Source organism: Aquarana catesbeiana, linkage group LG02, assembly GCF_042186555.1.
Source record: "Aquarana catesbeiana isolate 2022-GZ linkage group LG02, ASM4218655v1, whole genome shotgun sequence".
Taxonomy (NCBI): Eukaryota; Metazoa; Chordata; class Amphibia; order Anura; family Ranidae; genus Aquarana; species Aquarana catesbeiana.
The window spans coordinates 83,900,515-83,920,613 of record NC_133325.1 but is presented as its reverse complement, the minus strand read 5'-3'; the positions used below and the strand labels follow the sequence as shown (position 1 = coordinate 83,920,613).

Below are 20,099 nucleotides of genomic sequence, written 5' to 3'. Positions count from 1 at the left end.
GGGGTGCACACGAGGTGAGATTCTGGAAGGATGTTATATGACGTCCTCCTAGAAGAACAGTGCTCTCGCCCAGCCATCATTTTACAATAGACTGAGTGGGAAGGGGTTAAGCCATATCTGAAGTCAAGAAAATGTATTTTATGGACACAGCAGGGAATGGTTAAAACCCTTGTCAAGCTTTTTATTTGACCATCTGTGTCCCACTTGGGCAATCTTGTAGACACAACGAGAAGTGAGTGGAAATTTCTCCAAAGCAGGGGACATGTCCTCTTAAGCAACTGTAACCAGAACAAGTGTCCATATATGAAGATTTACTCTATTCCTGTTCTGGTGACAACTCAGTTTTGAATCTTCCTCATTTACTGTTCCATTAATAATGGTCATCAGGACAAATAATCAATCCCCCTAACAGGGGCACATTCAGCAATGAATATTTGACAGTGGTCTTAACACTTCACCACTCTATCTATAAAAATTGCTTTGGATATATTTTAAATATTCTTGCTGAAGACATAGGTAGCACATACATGAATAGATTCTCAATGTTAAAGTGACTCTGCAATTGGGGAAGGCAGGGCACATTGCTACAGGGATGAATGGTAGCCACCTAGAGGTGCCTGTACGTACCTTTAGCAGACTCCAAAACCTTCCTGTCATTGCCAAATCTGAGGCCGTCCTGACAGACAAAGATTTAACACTTCCTATTAATGCCAATGCTTGCACATCCCTTCTTGCCTCCTGCATATTCTTATTGGCCAGTGAGGCAGCCCATCATAGACAGGTCAGGGGATGTGCCTAGCACCAAGCTTGGACACTACCTGGAAGTTTCAGAAATGTTTGTGTTAAGATCAAAAGGTTTGAGAAGCCACTAGCATTTCATACCTGCAGTAGGTTACCCTTCTACTCCAATGACAGGGTCTATGAAAGAGAAACTGTGTCTTCTTGGATAATCTGAAATGCACCCAGATAGCTTCACCATTAGTTATGATATAAGGATCTATTTAACACTCGTGAGTAGAAACAAAAATATATTGCATGGTATGTTAATATTACTCATCTTTATGTTATGTTAGTGGTAATATCACTTTCATGACAAGGAGATGGAAATATCATTCACCTTCATACTGCCATGGTCTGTAGTAGTTAGTGACAGTAGGGTGATAGGTCAAATCTAGCTAGCGAGAGTATATTTTGTGAGTAAATGATGTGTAAGAAATTGTAGGTATGGGCTGGAGGCTGACTTCAACAGTCCCAGCAAGAAACACTTGTCTGCTTTTTTGCCTCTACACTTATTCTAATGCAGTAAATTTGGAGGTCAACAGGAATTAAAGGCGCTTGACAGGCAACTAACTTTGCAATTCCATTTGCTTTAAAAAGGCCATGTCACCTTTGAAATGCCTACCATTTTCATGAGTTTCCAGATATATGAAAGTACTTGCTATCACTGCTAAAAATGATCCCTTCCTCCATAACAGCTCTTTTTTGCATGTAGGATCTTAGCCAAACCTGGTTATTTGGGCAACCACCAGCTAGGAGTTAATAAAGTCACCTCTCCATGACATTACTACAATAATTTAAAAACTTTCAAAACTACATTAACCCGTTTGCATATTATAAGTGAACAGCAGAATCAACCCCAGGCAGTCAGCTATTCCCGTCTCTGTCTATGTTTCCACTTCCACAAATGTCAAGCTGTAAATGTAAGCACACAAGCTTAAGGGAAGATGTGGGCAGCCTATCAACATTAAAGTAATTACATATTCCTAACAAGATTTTTTAAAATAAGCTATCACTGATATCTGTAGCTGCAGGTACTGTGGAGTAATGTATCCTAAAAGTTCACAACAGAGATTCTGAAGTCCAGCAGCACCTGCTGTTTGTTTACATTGCAAGGCTAGCAGACTGTCAAGTCTCTGTTTCCAGAAGAGGCAAGGGGAGATGAGCTGCAATATCAGTCCCACTGTTGTGAATGTTGAAGATAAACTTCCCACGGTGCTTGCAGTTAAAGATCATTGCACTCTCCAAAACCTGGCCAAAGGTTCACTTTAAGGCCCAATTTAGATTAGAGAAATAGAGTTACAGTCAGGCAAACTAACAACCTCCATTTTCACAGCCTCCTCTTTACAGTGCACTTTGCAGGGCATTTGACAAGTTCAGCTCTTTGGACATTTGTGGTACATCCAAAGAGTGAACAGGTTAAAACAGGTTTATGGCTGTAGTAGCAGCTGTGAGCCTGTTTTCATTTTTAACTACTGTCTCCTGGAATTTATATAAAAGTGATCTGGGTGACTGTGCAGCCGCCTAATCTCTTGTACATGGCTAGTACATGCTATCCCCCACCTCCTGACCACACCTTCTAGTGGTTTAAGGACTTTTCGTCTCCTCCCGGGGGCCTAGTACAACAACATCTACAGTCAGGATGTTGAGCAGGGGAGACTGAGGAACATCTGTTCCATTGGTCATCTAATAGACTCCCCAATGTCTCCATAAAGAGAGAGAGTGTGAGTGTGTGTGTGGCGGCGGGGGGGGGGGAGTGTTAATTGTGGATAGAGAGGAGAGGGATTAGAACTCTTGCCAGGTTTCACTGTTGTCTGTGTCACTATTAGGGAGATTCACACCCACAGTTTGTGCTGTTTACCGTTATCAAAAGTTAAAAGGAAAAGGAAATCCCAAATTTTGGGTTGACACCAGAACAGGAGTAGAGATGAAATCTTCCAATGGGGACACTAGTTCTGGCGACACCCCTGGATTCTCCCACAAAAAGTGAGAGGAAATCCCTCCAAAGTGAGAGAATTTCAAAGTAGAAATGTCTCCAATGGGACACAGATGGCAAAAAAAAAAAAAACCTGACAGGAGTTATAACCCTTCCTTACTCTATCCAACATTAAAAAAATATTTTAAAAAAATATAGCAACTCTGTCACCCTGCACACACCTGCAAATACAAATAACATCAGAGTGAGAGCAATAAATCTAGGGCCATCATTTACGGTTTAACCTAAATTGATGAGCTGTAAAAGCACTTAAAGTAGAACTCTAGGCAAAACTTTTTTTTTTTCATTTTGGATAGAGTATGGGAGGGTTATAAGCCCTGTAAGGTTTATTTTTGCCATCTGTATGCCATTGTGGAGATTCCCTTCACTTCCTGTCCCATAGCCTAAAAGGAAGTGAGAAAATCCCTGCAAAGTAGTGGAATCTTGTGGGGGCCCCCAGGTCACCAGAAATAGTGTCCTGATTGGAAGATTACTTTTCTGGGGGCAACCCAAAATTTGGGATTTTCACTGACTTTGACTTTCAATGATAATAGTAAACAGGACAAATAGAGAGGGTGAATCTCACTAACTGGGACACAGACAGCAATAAAAACTGACAGGTGTTCAAATCCCTCTACCCTCTATCCAAAACGAAAACAAAAAGTCTTGCCTTTAGTTATATTTTAAAGCGTTGCCTATTGATAATTTCAGGTACTGTAATTTTTCGCTATTGAACAAGCGCACGCAGTTTTGAGGCCTGACATATTTGGCATCTATTTACACTACACTACCTCATCCTTTATTTTGTCCAAAAAATGTGTATTTGTGTGCAATAAATTGATTTTAGTGTATTTTTTTCCTAAAAATATAGATTTGATAAACTGGTGAGCAAATATTGTTTGCCATAAAAAAAAAAATGCAACTATCATTTTATTTAAACTTTAAGGCATCCGCTTTTAGAAAATATATAATGTTCTCGGGGCTTTAAATAATTTTATAGCCAGAAATGCAGATTTTAAATTGTGTGCAAAAAATAAAAAAAAATATTCTAGAGCGGAAAAGGTTAATTATGACTATCCAATAGGCAGCAAAGTTAAATTCAGTGCTCATAGTAATGCGCACTCTGTCACAGACTTTGTAAGACACCCCCTCTTTTTCTTTGCAATACAAGTCTGTGTAAGGACACTTGTGCTAAGGGGGCGTGGCTGTTACTTAGCTATGCTTGCAAAGGGCACTGTATTTGAAGGACACTAAAACAGCATATCTGCTATAAGACAAAGGTACACAGTCACAAAACATAAAATTTGGGGTGCAGGAGTGCAAAGACAAAAAAAAAATCAGAGTTCAATCGGGCTTTCTGCTGTTTACATCTGTCTCCTTCCTTACTGTTATCACTAATCTGATCACACAAATGGCAGCAGCCTCTCTACTGCTGCCCAATCATTGCATCTACCAATAGGAAACTGTCAGTATGTGCATTTTTGTTTTTATATAAACTCAATCTGCCAGTGGTTGATATGCTAATTACAATCTCAGCCGTATTACTTTTCAGGTGGTATTGCAATAGATGTGCAGTATACAAGCAGGTTGCTATATAGCTTGGGCAATGACCAAATCATGCCTTGGAGATCTGGTGTTATGTGGTTTGGGCAGATACAGCAGAAACATGTCAGCTTCCACCAAAGGAACAAGAGGTGAGTGAGGGAAACTGCAGCTTGTTAGGAAAACAACTCCTTTGTAGATCACCTTTGATGCTCGAAATGAATGGTTCAGAATGATGAGCTATCTCCAACAGGCTGTTTTGAACACATGCAAAACCAAAGCTAAGTGTCTCAAAGTGTGCATGTGTAGACATGGGGTGAAGGTCTTTGTGTTCCCAATCCAGCATTAATGTGTAAGTACAGACATTTTATTTAGTTTTGGATAATATAGGGAAGGGCTGTGAAGATTTCTTTTAACTTCCTGTCTAGAGATGCATTAAAAAATAAGAGGAAATCTCTAAAAAGTGTGAGAAGTTCCCCTTCGTTATCACCTGAACAGGTTGGTGACTTTTTGGAATTCCCATCACTTTCTGTCTTGGAAACAATGGTCACCAGTACAAATGTTGAGGGTGAAATATCCAAGCAGGGATACAGACAACAATAAAACGATAACAATGCTTCCCTACTCTATCCTAAATGTAAAAAAAAAAAAAAAAAAAAAAGTTTGGCTATAAATACACTTTAAGCATTTCTAAGACATCCTGTACAAAGCATCACCTGCTATACCTACTGTTTTGTATCTTACTGAAGCAGTGTTTTAAGCCAGCCATAGACGGTGCGTTTTTCTTTTCCTGCAACCACGCAGGTAAAAAAATTGCTCCATCCCTGCCACGAATCTATTGTGTTCTCCCAGCGGGGGGGAAACACAGTGATTGTTGCTAATGGTTATAGCCGCTGGCAATAGTTGCATGAAAGATCTGACAGGCTGCAATCAACTTGGGTACAATCAGCCTGCCCATACATGGTTGGAATCTCGGCCGGTTCAGCATTGATTCAAACCATCTATGCCGGATTTTGTTTGTTGACAGACAGTACTCAATGTAGGACTACTTAATGGATCAGGCCGCTGGACCAGGAGCACAATAAGTAAGAAACAATCACTCCACAGGCCTTCCTTTATGCTTATGCAGGTATCTGGTGCTTCCAGAGTTCTGTTCTAGCTATTGTATATTTCTGGCCACTTGCGTTCATACAAATATATACCAAGAAAACACTTTTAGGTGAAAGAAAAATAATCGGTGTTATCTGCCTTGTAACTTTTAAAAGTTCAGTTTAATCAGTCTCAGCTATTATTCTTATTATTTTAGGTTTATGAACTCACAAAAGGAAAAAAAAATAAAATCCAATACCATGTAAAAATACCAATTCATAGTGGTAGAAAATTGTGTTTTAGTTCTGGAGTATTGAATTTACATTTGCTGAATGGAAAGCTAAGTTGATGAATAATAATGTGTTCATAGGCAGTGTTGTGACAAGTAATTATGAGAGGGTTATTTAGCAGGGATAAAAGCCATAACCACACAAAGTGTCACAGCACAATAGCAAAATGGAAATAATAAAAAAAATAAAATAAGGTGCAGTTGAGATTTTAATAAAAGAAAAGGCTTTTTGACATAACAGTTTACATACTCTGGAACTATGAGATCAGAGGTATGCAACACAAAAGACCATGCACCAGCAAATACAGTATAACATCTGACCACATTATTCACAATACTAAACAAACTAAAATTATACCTGACTGGAGGGTCATGTTTTTTGTTCTTTTGCCTACTGTGTAACAAATTAATTGCTTAGTCAATTATCTACCCTGAAACTGATTCTGTAACATATTTATATATTTATAGAGATGACTGAATAAAAAGAATGGGTGATACCATTCCATGTCTGCATCTTACACAAATATATTTTTCAGTTTTTATAATATTTGCAGATTATTAAAGTGGTTGTAAAGGCAGAAGGTTTTTTTATCTTAAGGCATTCTATGCCTTAAGATAAAAAGCCTTCTGTGTGCAGCAGCCCCCCTAATACATACCTGAGCCCCATCTCGATACAGCGATGTCCACGAGTGTCTCAGCCATCTGGGGCTCTTCCTCCTGATTGGCTGAGACACACCAGCGGCGCCATTGGTTCCCCCTGCTGTCAATCAAACTCAGTTAGCCAATGAGGAGAGAGAGGGGGCGGGGTTGAACTGCGGCTTCGTGTCGGAATGAATACGTGGAGCTGCGGCTCGGCTTGGGTGCTCCCATAGCAAGCTGCTTGTTGTAGAGGCACAGAGCAGGTAAGTATCAGAGCAGGCCAGGATCTCCAGCCAGGGACCCGAAAAGAGGAGGATCCGGGCTGCCCTGTGCAAAACCACTGCACAGAGCAGGTAAGTATAACATGTTTGTTATTTTAATAGAAAAAAAAGAGACTTTACAATCACTTTAAGTATACTTTAGAGAAAGACACATTGGGGTGAATTTACTAAGGCTCAGGTTCACACTGCACTTCATTTGAATAGACTACAGTACCTGCAGGAAGCACAGAAAAAGGTCCCTGCGCCTTTTTAAAACCAAAGCTGCCTGAAAACCACATGGTGCAAAAGCACCTTCCTGCACCCATAAAAGAGCTGAATTTTTAAATGTGTAGAAGTGTCATTAAAGATTAATGTCATCCCTATGCTTCAACTAAAGAGCAGCTTCTTTGCCTGTAGGTGCAGGAATGTGTGTGATTTACATGCATTCCCGCACCTGCATGAGTGTGAACCAGCGGCCGGGGCGCCGCCCCCCTAATCCATGCCCTCAGCCTCTAATCTACATGCAGGGCCCAGGACGCATGGATTCCAATGGGGTTCTTTTTTTTTTTTTTTTTTTTTTTTTAGAAGCACATGATTAGAGCCTGAGGCTCTAATTGGCTTCAAAAAAGGGTGGTCTCGAGGCACAGAGCACTGCACTCCGAGCCCACCCAGTTATGTGACAATAGCGAATTAATATTCGCTATTGTCTTCCTGATTCTCCTCCCTACCAATCAGGAAGTGGGTCCTGAGACGAGAGGAGATACAATCCTATTGGCCGCCGAGGAGGTGGAGGGAGGAGATGCAAGGGAAGCTACCGCCCGTAGGAAGCTCTGCCCACGACCTAGATGGGGTAAGTGCGGGCTGGTGACTGACCGACCAGGGGGTTGCCTGTGACCCGACCTACCGACCGACCCGGGGGGCGGGTGGATTGTTTGCCGCCCCCTCACAAAAAATATACCACCAGCCACCACTGGTGTGAACCTAGCCTAAGACTGGAGCAGTTAGAATTTGGAGCAGTTGTGCATGGCAACCAGTCAGCTTCCATGTTTTATTGTACTTAGCTGAAGATAGAAGCTGATTGGTCACTATGCACAGCTGCTCTAGATTCTGTCAGTTCCAGTTTTAGTAAATTTCCCCCTATTTTTTTAACAGAATGCAAAAGCTTTGCATGTTTCTAATTCAAAGCAATATGTGTCTTTCCATCGTTTATGGTCCATTCATACTTTAGTGGTGCATTGCATGAACAAACGTACATTGTGTTACCCATTAACACACGCACTTCACTTGTTAACATGCACTCTATCAAGGTTACACATTTATTAATTATGGATGGGCTACCAATGCACCATAGTGGATCAAAAAATAAGTGACCTTTTTTTAGCATTTTGGCGTGTTGTGTTGCGTTGAGCATTGCCCTCTAATGTACAGTGCATAGGAGTAATGGCACTGCACATAGCACAGGCACATTGCCACGTGTTGTGGAAACAGTGCATGTTTTATCAAGCTTTGCCACAACGCACACGTGTTAATGGGTCCTTAAGAAAGTTAGAAACTTCCCAACTAAATATTTAAATCAGTCTTGAAAGAAACAGAGCTGATCTCCTTCTAAAGATCCTACTGGTCTGGCTATTATGCTAATCCATTGGCTTCAATAAATCACTAACTTGGAACAAGTATGCAAAAGAGGATAATCAGAAGTCCTTACCAGCATACTTGTTCCTGGTCAGTGAGGCAATGCATTTAATATAACAGGGTCAGTATGACAGCCAGACACCTAGCATTTTCCAACTGAGATGTCAGCAATGGCAGCATCAATGCTTCTCAATAAGGCCTGGTTCACACCTATGCGTTTTATAGTGCTTTTTGCAGAAACGCACTACAGTCCATTTAACATGGTTTCCTATGGGACAAGTTCGCATCTATACTTTTTTCCAGCCACTGCGTTTTTGGAAAGGGTCAGGGACTTTTTAAATGCAAAACGGTGTGTTTTTGGTTCCATAGACTTCAATGGAGAAGCTGCAGAAAAGCGCGTAGAATGTTTTTGCTGCAATTGTGCCACAATTTGCGTTTTGTATTTTTTAATATGCCCAACAACAAAATGGCCAAAAAAAGCATAAAAAATGCAAAACGCATCAAAAAACGCATGTGCAAAAATGCAAAATGCCCTGCAGAAACACATGAAAAGCAAACTGCATAGGTGTGAACCAGGTCGTAGAAGAGGTTTCTTTTAACGTAAACAAAAGTTTACATCACTACACAAAAGCCGGGTACACACTACAAGTTATTTTTTTCATTCAACCCAGCGGGTTGAACAAAAACAAAAAACCAAAGCTCCGATCAGAGCTGCTGTAATAACCATCCGAAAATAGTACAGCGATCTCCCTCACTGAGCTGTTGTGTTCTGACAAGGGGACAGCCCCCCCACCAGGACACTCCAATCAATGCTCTCTGCCATTAGCTGAGAGCGCTGATCGGGAGTTGGTTGGCTGCTGGTTTTCCAGAATGCTCGTCCGACAGAAGCCGGCCTTTTGACACACACGGGCCGAATGTCGGACATTTTTTTTTTAACTGGCTGATGTCTCCCAACATTCGGCCCGTGTGTTCAGAGCTTTAGGCTCAATTCAGATGGGACTTGACATTTGTTCTGTATGCAGACTGCATTTGTTACTGCAGTTGCATCTGACCCGTGCTGCATGTTGGCATGTGGCTGTGTTCAGCTGTGTTCCTGCAGCTGCAGCATCGGTATCGACCTCTATAGGCTTCCTGCATGCAACCCCAGGGGATGCAGGCACAATACCAAATGCAGCTTGCATGCAGAATGGATATCAACACTCATCTAAATAAAGCCTGAATAAGCCTGTGAGGTGGGTAACTAAAGTGAAGTTAAATTAACCTCTGTTTAAACATTCAATCATGGGCAGACGGCCTAATTGTTTTGTTTTTTAATGTATCTGCACAAGTCTGGAAGTCTGAAGTGAAGAAAGGTTCACATATCTTTACAGGCAGTTGGAGGAGGGACATCTCCAATCACCCACATGGCATCAGAAGGATTTCCCCTGCAGGACATGGAGCACTGATCCTTGGAGTGCTGACTTTTGATTCTTACTTTAATTCATTCATTTTATGCAAGTGCAATATTTCTTTTTTAATAATAAACTACTACACACTACATTATGCTAGGGTGCTTAATTACCTTAGTATATATCTGCCTCAGGTGTACTCGCTAATGTTTTTGGTTACATTATTAAATTCAGTTATGACTTTATAGACAACCAGCCCTCATTTAAGGGCTGGTTGAGCATAATCTGGTTTTTATTCTCATCTATAGTTATATGACTTTAAAGGCTAATATTAATAAGTACAGACTGATCAGGGTAGAATAGGACTCCAGACAAGGTCGCAAGCTTGGCAATTCTCCACCCCTCATCTCTTCTATTGACATTGATGTAATAGGAATACTAAAACAATTGATACACACGGAAGCTGACCCATTTGTATTGTCTGTAAATTAATTATAGAGCTATTGTCAAGTAATCTGACACATGCTGACGCTGCTAAATTTTACCTGAGCATTTAGGCTTCAATGACCTCTGGTCACAAAGAAGAGGCCCACATCTACAGTTCCTGACGCAGCAGGGTATGTTTTTAGTCTTTACTCTGAAAAAAAGCATATTAATAGCTGCTTGCAAGATATTTTTTTGTGCTGTTATTCTGTAATTTATTATTATCGAGTGTTCTTAATGTGATACAATCCTGTGGCTCAATATTACACTACTTTGCTTGGTGCATGATCCTGAAATGATGAAGCACTGGATATGTTGGAATGACTAAATGTCTGCACAGACACTGAGATGGAAGGTAAAGAAACATACTATGTTCACACACAGTACAACACAAAGAATTACGTTAGGAACATCAGGGAAGGTGGAATACTATAACAACACATATTATATTGTTATACTATTCCACCCACCTTAATAGAGAATGCTTAGGTGTTGCCACTCCATATCCTTTAGAATCCAGATTTCCTCCAACTTTCATTGTATCGCAAGGTTTTCTTTGCTCGATGTATTCGTTCATAGTGGATTCCAGAAGAAAAGCAAATTTTCCTTTAGATTTCCGTACACGGGCAACTCCTTCCGCTGTCGTCTTGGTAAATACTGATGGTTCAGCAGATTTCATATAGGTCCACATCTTTTCATAAACTGCAATTTTCGACCTCTGTCAAAGCAGATTTTCTTTTTACTTACTATAGGTTTAGAAATTAATCAGTAATAGTAAGACAAATTCAGAAAATTCAAACAAGAGAGAACAAAACAGTCAAAACAAATTTGGCAAGAAAGAATGCTAGATATTTTCTGATGAACTTTACTTCCATCTAACTTGAAGGTCAATGGCATTTGTGTAACTATTCAACAGTATTGAAGTCTAAATAACTGAGCAAGTATGCAGCCAGTAGGTTGACAGTGATCCAAACTACCATGTAACCATGAAGGTAACAATATTTCCTCAAGCAACAGAATAAAGGTACCCATAAACAAAATGGGCCAGTTACTTAATGCATCCAGAGCTGTGTGCACATTTACGATTTAGAGTAACTATACAAATGGTCGGTAAAAAGTCATGTGAACCATAGATCAACAATGCATACAGCGAAAGTAATCTAGACTCCAGTTTTTCCCATCTTAAGGTAATTCTAGGCATATTAGTACACTTGCAACAACACGGTTGAGTACTGTCTGTGATATGTTTTTATTTCCACTAACATTTAATAGTTCTGGACAAGCTTTTGGGGGCCTACACCTTCTTCTCCGTCCAAGCAGTACCATTACACAAAGGTTTTGCAAAATGTTAAGACAAAGCTGAAAAGAACACAATCTCTGTTAAAAAAATACAAAAAAAACACAGGGTAATAAAAATGAAAAGGTTAGCCAGCTAAATAGTACAGGGCTATGCAATGAGGGGCGGGGGTCACAGAGGTTACAATGGCCCTAAATATATTTGATAGTGATTTAGAAATCTGAACCCACATTCAGTCTATTGTCTACAAAATCACACAGAATTATTTGCAGTTCAAAGATTTTCCTTTCCTGAGTATTTCTAAAGTTCCTTTTTGAGAGCCAAAACATTTATGTTTTCCATAGAGTGCTCTGGTTGTGAGAAATGATGTCCCATAGGTGTGCAGTAATCATCTTTCTTATTTTCTTTTATGGAGTGTCTTTGTAGATATTTTTTTTAATGTTTGTCCTGTTTCACCATTGTGATGTTCCTGGTTGCATTGAATGGGATATAGTGGTCGTACAGCTGCATGGTCCTGTAATATTGAGGGTTCCATTTGTCTGTGACACTTTCCGATAGATTGATGTGGATACACAAATCAAAGGATTTGTTCTCTTGTTTGTGTCCTTTTAGTCAGTTTCCTGCTGATTAGTTTATGTCTAAAGTTGCGTAATTGTCTAAAAGACAGCATGAGGGATTATTGGAAAGTTTCTTTCAGAGTTTCATGCTCTGTTGCGATGGGTTGCGGCTCTTTGGTTTTCTTGCGTACACCTAATATTGGATTGTATGTCGTTTTTCCAGATACCTCTTTTAACTAAACCACATAATGCATTTAGTCTTATTTTACAACAGACCTGAAGTGAGATTTATTTTTTTGGACACAAAAGTATGGAACTAAGGGAAGTAGCTTAGCAGGCATTGTGTGGTTCCATATTAAGTTCTATAATCATTTTATAATTTAAGTAGAGCTAAGTCATAACTGGATTTTGTTTGTTAAAGCTCACCTTTTGAGTAAAATAGGCTATGCAGACAAGAAGTCCTAGTAGATTAAAATACACTGTGCAGTTTTTTTTTTTTTAAATGCTGCTTAATGTAGCGAGAATACCTGTAAGCTCTTTTGGTCATGACCAAATCCGGGCTAAAAATTATTTGCATTGTCCTACTCTGGGTACTTGGCAGGACACAAAATCTGTTGATGGCTCCTCCCTAGCAACACAGCAGCAATTGTGCTCCCATGTTGAAATGCTGTGCATGCAGCTTGATACAAAACTGCACAGTATATTTTAATCTACTTGGACTCATTGTTTGCATAGCATATTTTACTCAGAAAGTGAACTTAGCCTCTGAGGCACAGTGTATCATTACCAATTGCCATGTTTTTTTCCCACAAAAATGCATTCACCATTCTTCCATCAGTGCTGCTGATCTCCACTCCATTAGTCATTTCCTACCTACTTTGTACTGGTTTCCTGATCATCATGGTCACTTGTAATATCCAGCAGGGGCACATTTGACAGGGTGACAGTGCAAAAGCAGAGAGACAGCCCTCACTCTATAACTGCATGTGCCTAAACAAAGACTTTCATGGCAGGATTACAGGAATTTAAAAAAAATCTGCTGATTATATACTAAGTTATATAGTAACGTTTTAATATTTTTATTATAATGATAATAGTATCACTTTTTTACTTTTTCTTCCCTAAAGAATAACTCCTAAAAAAAAGACACGGCCTTTAGTCTTGCTTCCAAGTTCAAAGCAGTATAGTATAGATTTCTAAGATGGGAGGACTTCTTGTATGTGAATATGCTAATCTCCTAAACCAAATACCAAGAATAACCGATTCTGTCTGCCAATCCTGGCAGAATCAGGCACAATTATGCTGTATCTGTGCTTACCTCCACCAAGTTTTCACTGCAGTTAGGCTTTACGTTTTTTTATATTACTGGGACTGAAGCTCATTAATAGAGGAAACAATTCCCACTGGGCATCTCATGCATAACAATTCCATCAATGACAGCAACTATTATACTGGATTTCTCATATGATGTCCTTGTAATTATTTTTTGCTTCTTTCAGCTCCCCAAGGAATGAGAAGTAATGATCTATGCACATAGACACCCTTTACCTCATGTGCCCAGATCAATAAGTGCGATGCAAATGACAAACATAATACATGTTAGCCCGAGGCAAAGTAAACTAAAGCTCTTTCATAAATTTGTTAAATGTATGGATACCAAAACACTGCTGCTATACCAGCGTACACTCACTGTGTTCAGCTGCCAGGAATTCTGCTATCTCCCATAAGCAGCAAACACCATCAATCAAATCACAGAGGCACCAATTTCCTGAAAGTACGCTTATAAATTGTACCTCTTGTGTATTCTATGCCATGTTAAATCAAGCTATGGACAATGATATAGTACTTTAAATAGCAAGTAAAGCTTATATCCAGTATATGTTTACACACATAGATACATATTAAAGTAATTAATTGTGTATTTCACAGATTAACAAAGTATATGAAATAACTAGCTGGTATAGACCTAAGTTTCTTCCTTCAGTCATTAACCCTCCCACCCACCTCTACTTTTCTCTCACCCAACCCTCTACCTAATTAATTGCTCGTTTAAGTTAAAAAATACTAAAATACTTGTCTTAATTTGTGGTCATGTAAAATGCTGGGGTCCCAAGTCCCAGGTCTCTTTCCCAAGGAGGGTCCTTCTTTAGGTGTCCATACAACTGCCTCAATAAGATGAACACTTCCTATTGGTTGTCCAGAGGTAGTGTCCGTTCAGGATGCAAAAGACTACAGTGGGGTGAGGATGTCTAAAAGAGGTGACCGGTCTATTGCAGCACTAGATACATAACACCGGTCATCAATTTCATAAGTAGTGCTGGCAAGGGACATGGACAATAGAGTTAGATGAGTATAATAGTGCTTCTTAAGGTATTATTTTTTAAACCTACTAAATCTTTTCTCAGTTTTAAGTAATACTTTTCCTTTAACATGCACTACATCCCTTATATGTTTTCCTCTTTTTGTCCTTTGAGTCTGTTCACAACATAATTTTCCATGTTTCCATTTTTAACTGCAAAAATGCTAATTTCCAGTTTGGAGCCTATCTTTTGTTGTTCCGAAGTTTAGTGGATCCACTGTGTCACCAAGATGACAGCATACTAGCAGCTAGTAAATTTGCTTGAGCGGTGTAAGTCCTAAGACAGACAGTAGGAGCCAACAGCAGATAGTAGTAGAGTCAGTAGGCTGATGGTCAGGTGCAGATAAATCAATCTGAAACAGAGTCCAGGCTTCAGACAAATAGACAGAGTAATAACTGACAATAGCAGGGATAACAGGCTGATGATCAGAATAAGCACACACATTCTGAGCACTAATGCAGTTAGAACATTTTGCAGGAGTAATCCAGGGCATGACGGGAAAAATCCAGGGCATCAGACAGAAGTCAGACAGCTTAATCAGTTTAAACAAATCTGTTGATTAATCACAGGCTGAATGTCCAGCACTCTACCTAAGCCTTCCTTTATTAGGACAGGTGTGCACATCAGAGACCTGAGCTGCAGTGCGAAGTAAATATCGGCAGATGGCAAGTTCAAGTTTGAGTTTTCTGAATAAACTGTGCTCAGAAATTCTACCAGGATGTGAGTTTAGTGTAAAAAACCTTTATCACAGTTGGTTTAAGCTACCATAGTAGCAAGTGAGGTAGTCAGAAGCACTAATTTTCACACAGGGAACTTATCTTGCAAATTGGGAAATCTTCCTTTTGAGTAGGCGCTGTCTCTTTACTCCTCCATGAAGGAAAACAAAGGGCTTGAAGTAGTGCGCTTGTACTTTTGCCAATAGTGGGCAAGGATCGTGGTGGATTCTGTCAGTGGAAGAAGCTGTGCAAAGATACCGCTCTGTTTGTCACTCTTTGACCCCTTAAATCAAATATAGACTTAACTTTGATGGAAGCCCTACCAGCTGCACATACTCAATTTTCCTTAGCTCATCTGCTGCTCCTCCCAGCTGCCAGGAGCAAGGAGAATTATCCAGTATTTTCAGATATGGAGGAAGATCTGAATGACTCCTGTTCCTCCCATGTGATAGCACTACTACTTGTGTACAAAGCTTGTGGGGCCATTACAAGAAACACATTTTTTCACTCTGCATGACCAAAGTTCTGGTTTGCTTAATACAACAACTCAGATTCTTCTTTTAGGTTGGAGTGGGAGAAGGTTCGGTCTTTAGTATTGTACAATACTCCTTAGACCTTTAATGCAGCCATAAAACAAAAAAGCGATATCACTCATTATCTAGCAGTACCTGTCCTTGACTACAAGAATCCTCAAATATATTAGACTTTTCCAATTAATAGATGGCAGTGAATGAAAACATATGTAGTGACGAATATGACTCTATGTCAAGCTCTATACCCAAATCCTGTACTGTTTGCAGCCTTGCTGGATTTGAATTGCACACCAATGTCCTGTTTTCTCCACAAAAATATAAAGAACGGTCGAAAAAAGTCAATGTCGTGGCTGTTCCATGTGGTAGGAAAATCTCTTAATCAGGATCCAAGCTAGGTGACCAATCCCTTCTCTGCTCTACTCATAAAGATACATTTCATCTTGGTGGAATTGCTTTTGAAAGTCCTGGATTCATGTGGTCTTCTCTTCCATCTCTGTGGATTTGGGGATATTATATTATCGCCCAAGGGTAAAACATAGTTCTGAACATCATCACACAGCTGTCGGTGGTTTACAAACTACAGTCATTCCAATCATTGGACTTGTCATTACCAATTATGTAAATGTTAATCAAGCTGGACTGCATACTGCTTGTTAACTGACTAGTGATAGGCCAGATTAGCATTATGATGTAGACAAATATATCAGCTTCACAAATGAATTACCTTATTACAGCCAATATCCGTTACTTAAATTATGATAAAACTGATAAAAAAAATATGGTTATTTGCAGATTCACCTACTTTGAAAAATTCCTTAGTTGACCCAGCATCAAGTGTTCCATATGCAATTTCTGTTTGTTTGGCAAGGTCCTCAGCACTTTCAATTGGCGAAACCATTCTTTCAACCGTTAAAAAGGCAGCCAAATTAGCCGTATAAGATGAGATAATAATGAGGGTAAAGAACCACCATACGCCTCCAACAATGCGACCTGAGAGAGATCTAAACATGAATGTGTAAGTACAGGATTACAGCTGCCGTGTTTTTAAGTATTCACAATTCATTACATACACTTATGAAACGTGGTAGTGCAGAGTACAGTGATGTCATCAAAACACAAGATATTTTTCAAATTAAAGACCACCTATACTGGAGTTATGAGGAAAATGTCATGAAGGACATTTTCATCTTCAAGTGTTGTGTTTTAGGAGGCTCTGTCACATTGTTCATTCATGGCAAAAGTGACAGCTTTTCTTGAAGAAATAACCACCTATTCTAATCTACTCATCAACTGCCAGGCCTGAGCACTGCATCCTGACAGAAGGTCAGATACTCCCCCATATCCATAAGCACCGTTGGCTATGGCAAAGGAATGGAATGCTGGCACTGCAAAGTTAAGTATCATTAGGTGGCATATTCTAATCATATGTGCCTTCATGGTTTCTGACAGTTGGAAGAAGAGGGCATTAATGAACTTATACTTTCTTACCCCTCACCTCCTCCAGCACTTTGAACATTGGTTATTATTACTCACACCGCTGCTTCCTGGAAATCTTCACTATGAAGCCTGTTTGGTGTAGCACAGCCTCTGGACTGCATTTCCAGAAACACCCTTGTCTGGACCTTTACCCAAATACATGGCCTCCATTCACTGGAAAACCTATCTGTCAGCCTGTCAGACCAGGCAAGCTCTACTGCTAGGTGAACTAGGCAGCCACCTAGGGTGCACTGCCGCCTAGGTGCAGCCAGGGCTGCTGGCTTCCCTACTCTATGCAGCAGGGGTGTAGATAAGAGGGGGTCCAACCCCTACCAGAGCATCCATTATTGTCACAATAATGTAGCTAATGTAGCTTTTCAGCTGCGGGTGCCGCACTGCCACACACCAGCCTGTCTTCTCCATGCTACTGGTAGGCAGCATGGCCTGGCAGGGACAGTGATTACAGACCATCCCATAATATAATACATGTATTTCCATCTTGCCCAAATTGTAAAACAATATGCTGGGACTCGGTAAGTCCTGTGTAATGTCAGGAGGGGGGGACTTATGAACTTCAGCTACCCATTGGCTGAGAAGGCAGCAGGTGGTGGTGCCACTGCCTCCTCAGCCAATGCTTACACAAAGTGCACTGTCTATCATTCCAACTAAATCTTCATCCCGCAAGCTTCCTGTCTTAGTGGGTGCTGGATGAAGTGGCTCTGGGAGGATGTGAGGAGAAATCTGCACACAGTATTCAGAACTGCATGCAGTGAGTGAAGGTTTTGCAGTGATTGAGGTGAGGGAGGAGAAAGTGTTTTGCCCCAGCAGAAATAACGGAAAAAACAGGGAGCTGCATGTGCCCCCCTTTAATAACACTCATTGTAACACCACCCATAATTCTGTCCTCTTAATGTGGTGACAGTAACCTGACAGCTGTGCAGCATAGGTGTTAGCTTACTGTCACCATGTTAAAAGGACAGGAATATGGGTAATATTACAATGAGTGTTATTAGGCTGGACAGCTGCACTCCAGTAACCACCTTTAGGGCCCGTTCACATGCAAGTAGCTGGTCTTGCCTAGGGTGCAAAATAGACTAGCACCATCCCTGTTGTCAGGGGATCTCAAGAAAAGTCCATTCATATTTTCTTAGGGAAAATCTGCCAGAAAATGAATTATGGGATGCAATGGAATGCTGTACCGCTTACCCTCTAGTGAACACTATTAACAATAAAATAGAGAAAATTCCAGTGTCATTTGGAGGACACATTTTCCAGTTAAGGTTGCGGATATCTGTAAAGATTCATCAGAGAATCAAACCATGTCCCACTCTACTGAAAATCAATAAATCCCAGAGATTTAACTTCAGAAACCAGATTATGTGGCCAGCGTGGGTGGCCATGGCCATGGCATTGCTGGAGTGGAGGTGTGTGTATAGTTCTGCTTTAGGCTGGCCACACATATCACAACCTGACTGTACAATCTCCTTTAAGTTAACAACACACATTACAATCTGCTTTTACAACCTAGTTTAAATCTATCAACAACTACGGTACGTGCTGCAAGGACCTGCCTGATTGGATAGAAATTAATTTGATAGATTAAATAGGTTCTTATCTTACATAGTTCTGTTAAATCTGAAGTTGACTGAATAAAGATTGTATGGTCAGATCGAAGCATGTATGATGAGCTACCAAAAATAATGCCAGTGCCTGTCCAAACAATACACTGAATTATGTCCAACCAACCAAGCTCTTGTACTACGTAGTTGTTTTAGGTTTAAAGTAGATTGCACAATCAGATTTTATGGCTACTATGTTTTAAAAGGACCAGGGAACGTAGATCCAGGTTTTACCTGCAGTGCTATCTAATTAATAAATCTTGTATTGCAGAACCACATAAAAGACAGTGGGCTGGAGATCCTAGCTTGTAAGACTGTTAACAACAGAGGCAGGAGGATTCTTTATATAGGACTTAGAAATGAAAGGATGTCCTCAGAATATTGCAGGTGGGGCTGTGAGCCCCCCCCCCCAGGCATGTAACTGTTTACAACGTGACTGTCCCTACAATTAATTTGGAGACGTACAGCTCCTACAGCTTGTCTGCCTCTTGGCAATTGTTTTCTGCAAGTTTCTCTGGGTGTTTATAAAGCATTTTCTCTGTGGAGACAAATCTTTTACTCATCTTTGATAAATTATTTAGTGTTTTTACTTATTTACTGAGGCTTCCTAAGAGGTAAAGCTTCAGATGGCTGTACATTTGTACAGCTTTATTTATACAGTGTTAGGTATTACTATATAGTGCACATATAAAGCTGTAGCCATAAAATATTCAAGCAATAAGGCTAAGTCATAAAAATGCTCACAGATGGCTTGAGAAACACAAAATCTCTGTGCTGTGTGCCCACAAAGATGTCAGAAAATTGACAGCCATTTTCCACAGTCCTTTTTAATGGTTTAAGGGGGGACTCCATCCAAAAAGCTAAATACGCAAATGCAATATATATGCAGTATCTCACAAAAGTTTGCTGCCCCCTCAAAATAACGCAACACACACCCATTAATGTCTAAACCGCTGGCAACAAAAGTGAATACACCCCTAAGTGAAAATATCCAAATTGGCCCAAAGTGTCAATATTTTGTGTGGTCACCAATATTTTCCAGCACTGCCTTAACCCTCTTAGGCATGGAGTTCACCAGAGCTTCACAGGTTGCCACTGGAGTCCTCTTCCACTCCTCCATGACAACATAATGGAGCTGGTGGATGTTAGAGACCTTGCGCTCCTCCACCTTCCGTTTAAGGATGCCCCACAGATGCTCAATAGGGTTTAGGTCCGGAGACATGCTTGGCCAGTCCATCACCTTTACCCTCAGCTTCTTTAGCAAGGCAGCGGTTGTCTTGCGGTTGTGTTTGGGGTCAATATCATGTTGGAATACTGCCCTGCGTCTCAGTCTCCAAAGGGAGGGGGTCATGCTTTGCTTCAGTATGTCACAGTACATGTTGGCATTCATGGTTCCCTCAATGAACTGTAGCTCCCCAGTGCTGGCAGCACTCATGCAGCCCCAGACCATGACACTCCCACCACCAT

At 40.4% G+C, this 20,099-nt stretch overlaps 1 protein-coding gene across 7 annotated transcripts in view; it reads right to left on the bottom strand.

Moving 5' to 3' along the window:
- GRIA4 (glutamate ionotropic receptor AMPA type subunit 4) overlaps positions 1-20,099 on the bottom strand; it is a 485,393-nt gene that overhangs the window by 21,871 nt on the left and 443,423 nt on the right. For all 7 annotated transcript variants that reach the window (XR_012241473.1, XM_073613116.1, XM_073613115.1 and 4 more), the window contains exons 12-13: positions 16,340-16,538; positions 10,545-10,792 (exon numbers count right to left, since the gene is read on the bottom strand). Coding sequence is in view for 6 of the 7 variants with exons in the window: in XM_073613116.1 (XP_073469217.1) it covers positions 10,545-10,792; positions 16,340-16,538 (447 nt within the window). In the remaining variant the exon portion in view is untranslated. The remainder of the gene's footprint in view (positions 1-10,544; positions 10,793-16,339; positions 16,539-20,099) is intronic.